This window comes from Danio rerio, chromosome 19, assembly GCF_049306965.1.
Source record: "Danio rerio strain Tuebingen ecotype United States chromosome 19, GRCz12tu, whole genome shotgun sequence".
In the NCBI taxonomy this organism is placed as follows: Eukaryota; Metazoa; Chordata; class Actinopteri; order Cypriniformes; family Danionidae; genus Danio; species Danio rerio.
In genome coordinates this window covers 45,986,501-45,992,500 of record NC_133194.1, presented here as the reverse complement: position 1 = coordinate 45,992,500, position 6,000 = coordinate 45,986,501, and the positions used below count along the sequence as shown (strand labels likewise).

Here is a 6,000-nt window from a genome sequence, read left to right as displayed (position 1 = left end):
GCGTGCTCCCGTTTACTTGAAGCAACCGTGCCTAGAGGAAGCGCAACTGGTGCGATCAGTTCCCTTTGAAATAGACTGGATGCGTGATCATCCTTTCATTATCAAACACGCTATGCATCACCTGCTTTCTTTTGCTTGCAGTTATTTTTGTTAATATGGTTTAATTATATTTTTTTACAATAACTGTGTGTTAATGGGAGATTACTCCCCTTTTATGTGTAGTTAATTGGTGATCTGGGACTTTTAGCCAGGACAGTTGCATATTTTAGATACATGACAGTAAATCTTTTTTAAATGTAATGTTTTTTTTAAAGAAAAGTTTTGTTGGACTACAAAGTGCACCTATAAAGCTAAAATTTCCTTGTTTTAACACATTAAAACATTGTGGCTAAGAAATACTAGGTGTGGTCAGAGATAAATTTGGTAAATCCTTAATTTTGAGTCCTGAAAAGTCATGTAAATTAAAAAAAGTTTGCATTGCGACAACCCATTTGCTTATGCACACTGACCAAGCTTATACACAAAACACAAGAAGTTCAATGAGAAGGCATGTGGACATAACACAACACCTAAATTAAGCTTATTTATTTATTTATTTATTTATTATTTGTTTACTTTAAAATTCATATTTCATTATTTACTTTTTGTTATTTTATTTATATGTAAAAAAAAAATCTATATATAAATAAATAGTAATTTCTGCAATAATTCAATCTTGCTATGGCTGGAAATTGAATAAACCTCAAACCTACAAAATAATAAAAGAATAAAATAAAAGCACCACCACAGAAAGACTCTTCGTTCAGATGTCTGTTCTAATTCTCTACAACTTATGAAAACATCTTCGCGTCTATCTTTGAATTCTCTCACCCAGTACACGTGCATACCTGACCTGCACATAAAAACCAAAGTATACTTCAGGTATCAGTGGAGTCTTCCTGCCTGCTGGCCTTTGTGTGGCGGTTTATCAAGCATGCATGAACGCTCCGTGCGCACCTGGCAAACTTATGCTGGCTGAGCCCCAAAACATTTCCTCGGATTTCAGATACAATCTTGCTCTTGTCCTCAGCGCGGCCGTGCTCCAACACGTGCTGGATTACATAATTCCCATACTGATCCTATACGGGAAGCAGAAGAGCAGAGGTCTGGATGAGAGGGATGCACGAGACCCTGGGTTAGAGCAGATAAAGCGCTGGGTCATCCATTACCTGCACCAGCTGCTCGGTGTGCTGATGGATTTCCTCCAGGATGGATAAAGTCTGCTCGGGCAGGCAGTGCTCCAGAATACGCTGGATCACCCGACAGCCATATGGGTGTGTGGACAGAGCAAACACCTGCACAACATACACACACACACATACACAGTTATTAGTTAAACATACACTCGAGAGAGAGGGTTTTAAATATACTTTAAAACATGCCACTCAAGACTAAGGTTAGTTTAGCAAACCAAAGCTAAAATAAAAAATCTGCGCACACCTGGACACTTTTCACTGACATTAAACATCTTGTGACTAAACAAAGGGTGCCAATTGTGATCATTAGGGGGTGTGATGGATCACGGTTGATCCGTCATTCGTACAGATCACAACGCACAGTTTGGAACACACATGACCCGCGGATTAATACTTTTTTTTACTGGTAGACTAATCCTAAATTTGTAATGATCACAGAGAGATCGCCTATTGCGTCATTCCAATCACATGCATGAAAGCATTTAGGGTTTCCTGTAAAATATGATGACGGAAGTTATGGTGGGTTATAGAGGATGTGGTGGGCTTCTTAGGTTATTAAATGTGATTTGTCACAACTTGTGTAGCCTGTATTAATGCATTCAATATAAGCTGCACGATTAATCATTAAAATCAACACCCTCTCAACCCCCAAGCAACAAATTATAAATGATGGTGATTTGCTAATGTTTATTAATCCTTCGAATCGCTGCATTCAAATCTGTGTTTGAAAAGCGCAAATCAGGAAAGAGATTCAGCCTTCCGTCATTCGAGTTCGTTATGAAGTTACAAAGTCAAAATGGCAGGCGCAAAAAACATCTTCAAACTATGCCGCTCCAGGCTATTGCCACAATACTGGGATTTCTAGCTTTGATATGATACTAAGGAAAACAGCAATATTCGATACCATTTGTGATATTGCAAGGCAAGGCTGCATATTATAACGTTCAGCATCAATATCACAACTTGTGAATTTGCAATAGTCACTGGAGTTGTGAACCTATACTGGTCTCATGGTTCGGTTATGATTATCATGCCATCAATTCGGTTCAATTCGATATCTCGGTGCATCATAGTGCATTGACAATGATTTCCATACACAGTGTTATATTTTGGGGGGAGGCTATAACAAGCTGTCTGTATAAACACACAGACACACAACACCACACTGTCTCTCATTCACACACATACACAAACATAGACAGCACCAAACAAACACACACACACACTTAAGCCCTCGCAATATGCGTTTAGATGGGAGATAAACACATATTGATAGGGCTTTAATGGAGCAGTAGTCGTAATGTCGAGCGAGAAAAAAAAAAAAAAAAGAAATGAAAAAGTAGAAGACAGCTGTGAAACATAACCAGCGTTGTCTTTTTGTAGAACACACACTTCAGATCTTTTTCGGGTAAGGGGTTTTTGAGTTATTGCTGCTATAACTGAATGTGCCTGTAATATCAAAAACAAAACTAACTTAACGCTTATGTCTGGCGCCCCCCTGGATGTACAGCGCCCTTAGCATTTGCCTATACTGCCTATGCCACAGGCTGGCAGAGTATTGTAAATACCCACGCTCACCTCCCTCGCAACATAGCGCATAGAAGATAAATGACGACAGTACATAATAACTGGTTGTGATTATTACTGAATCGATACCGAATTGTCCGCGTCTGCATCGCGGTGCACCAAAGAAACAATTAATTTTGATACCCCTTATAGTCACATTTCAGGATCTACAGCATTAAGATTATTGATTGACCAGAAACCATGAGTAAAAACACTGCCGAATTTAAATATAACAAACCTTAAATTCATATAGAAAATAGAATTAATATGGATTCAATAGAAAGTTTAATATCTGCATGTTTTTAAGGAGTTTAAATAATTGTATAGAAGTTATGAAGATAAAAATGGAGTTATTGACATGAAGACTTTACAGTGTTATTTTACACTTTATTATTCAATTTCTGTACCTGAACAAAGTTAGACTCTCCCCAGAAAACCAAGCACTGTTTATTTAACTATATTATTTGCTCCACTGTGTTTAAGTCTGTGTTTTATTATATGTATATTATAAGATATTTATATTTCACTCCCCTACAAAACCATTGCAATCAAATTGAATGACTTTCCAAATAGAGATATAGAGATATGCATCTGGTGAATTTGTATTGTATATATATATATATATATATATATATATATATATATATATATATATATATATATATATATAGAATCAGAGAAAAAAAATATTGCAATGTCAAATTTTCCAACTTCATGCAGCCCTACAGCAAGGAAACAGACAAACTTTGTCTTTTGACAAACACATCACTCAAGTGCAAGATTGTTTATATAAAATAATTTGTCTTTGATTATGAAAGTTTTGATTATTTATATTTTATAAAATTGTGTTCGACCCCTACACTACACAATATAATCACTAATACATTATAATCTTTAATAGAAAGAATATTGCCAGAGTTCTTTATAATTTCAACTTTTATTTGTTGTATTTGTATGGGCTTTTTTTTTTTTTTAGATACAACTAAGAGTTTTGCACAAAAGTTAATGTAAGCTATGCAAACACCACAGTTTGCTCAGGTCCACTCGCGTTTAACTCTGATAAACTAGCAGGACTAAAACCAAAATATACAGAAACAGAAATGAGCTAAAACTAAATTGAAATGTACAGCAAATGTAACTTTTAAATGCAAAACTATAATAACCTTTCTCCAGAGATCAGTGGTTGATCGTACACTTCTCGAAACTGCATGTAAGCAGACTTGTATGTCCCCAGTATTCATTCTATGTGAATGTAGGTCCTGAAGTCTACTTGTTTACTGTTGCAGCCATTTTGGCCAGTGCGGTCCATTGAAGAGGAAACACTGAATTTGACAAGACTGCAAGACTGTTTAGTTACTCTGATTTTAACTTGCCCTGCAACTTTGGTTCTTAGGGGAAAAACAAGGATCCAATCAAAAAGATCAGGTTTCTCAAAAGATCAGGTTTCTCAAGATTTTTGTTTGCAAAGAAATGATTACTTTTATGCCGAAAGGATGGATTAAACTGGTCAAATGAGACAGTAACAATACAAATTATATTTAAACCAAATGTTGCAAACAACAAATGCTGCTAATGAAAACTTGTATTTATTTTAAATAGTTATACTGCTCCCTTTGCTGTATTTAAAAATGTAATAATCAAATAAACATTCAAAATGATAAAATAAAAATTAAATAAATGTACTATGAATAAGATAATACTTTTTTATAATTATTTTTCAGGGTTTTCACCCTTAATGGCTAGAACAGTAGTAGAGTATTGACAGGAAAGCATGTTGAGCAGAGAGAGGGGAAGGATCTGCATAGAACCTCAAGCCAGGAATCAAACTCTGGTCACCTTGAGCACCGGAGTGCATGTGTCGAAGCGCTAACCACTACACCATTGGTGCTGACTGATAAACACTTTTATTGTTGCTTTAATTTGTGCTTGACTTTTTTTTGTACACAAACACTTAAATTTACATATTAAATTGATATATTTTTATGATTTAATAATCAGTCCCTCCAGAATTTTGCAGGGACTTTTTTGTTCTTATTGTATGGACTAAAAGGTTGTTGCTTAAAAAAAAAAAATTAAATATGTAATTTGGCTGTGAAAATACACAAAAATCTTTTTTTTTTTTTTTTTTAATCTAAAGAGCCACTGGACTTACAAAACCCTGTAGGCGCTGTCTAACAAAGAGGTGTACAAACTCGGTCCTGGAGGGCCGGTGTCTAGTTTCTAGTATGTCTAGTAAGAGCTTGATAAGCTGGTTCAGGTGTGTTTTATTAGGGTTGGAGCTAAACTCTCCAAGAAACCGGCCCTCCAGGACCATGTTTGCACACCCCTGGTCTAACATATTAGTTATACATTATATACAGGTTTACATTCCCATTAGCAATGCACATTTTCCTTTTTAAGACAAGACTCTGTGCTGCGGACATCCTTTTAAAAAATCAGGACCTCCATAAATAAATTACAGCTTCCCAGTTTACACCTTCTCACACACACATACACACACTTCAACAGAGGCCCACCTGTCCTTTGAAGGCATCAATGATGAACTGAAGAGCATGAGGCTGAACACACTCAATGCATTTCTGCACCACATGATTGCCGTTTTGATCCTTCACACACTTTAACACGTGTCCGTCGAGCTCCCGAACCATCTCATTCTGCAAACCACAAACATTCAGATCATGAGCTCTGCGAAGCGACTTGTTAATGATGATAACATGAACACACAGGCTTTATAAACCTACAATGACTTGCTGGTCGGAGGGGATGAACTCCAGGGCTTTCTGAATGACTCTGCAGCCGTACATCTGCAGCGCCAGGGATAACACATGACCACGAATCCGCTCGGCCAGCGCCAGCTTCTGGTCCAGACTGCCAAACTAAACACATCATCAAGAGGCTTTTAGCAGACACTCCTCATTTCATCCAGTTTGAAACCCGCTACAATTAATCTGCATTTCTGATCAACGGCACAATATACACAGGGTTGCTTTATGCTGTTTATTAGAGATTACAGATATGCATACAATAGGGGTGGGAAACAGGTTAACTCATGATTCAATATCATTATATTTTGTGCCCAATGTTGATGCATCACTGGAAATTAATTTATATATCACACAGTATTTCTAAATAAATGATAAGAAAATACATCAAAAAGTTATAAGATGCATTTCTTTTATAACCAGCACATTTGTTTGAA

The 6,000-nt window shown here is 36.4% G+C and overlaps 1 protein-coding gene and 1 non-coding gene across 2 annotated transcripts in view; both read right to left on the bottom strand.

Moving 5' to 3' along the window:
• The window catches only part of pum1 (pumilio RNA-binding family member 1), a 53,104-nt gene that overhangs the window by 5,619 nt on the left and 41,485 nt on the right, over window positions 1–6,000 (bottom strand). Inside the window, 4 exon segments of the mRNA NM_001277119.2 lie at window positions 997–1,118; window positions 1,209–1,334; window positions 5,318–5,455; window positions 5,543–5,677. Of these exon segments, the coding sequence (NP_001264048.1) occupies window positions 997–1,118; window positions 1,209–1,334; window positions 5,318–5,455; window positions 5,543–5,677 (521 nt within the window).
• On the bottom strand, window positions 4,008–4,143 carry LOC137488576 (small nucleolar RNA SNORA5). The gene has a single exon (XR_011007653.1). It is a non-coding gene; the product is annotated as a small nucleolar RNA SNORA5 (small nucleolar RNA).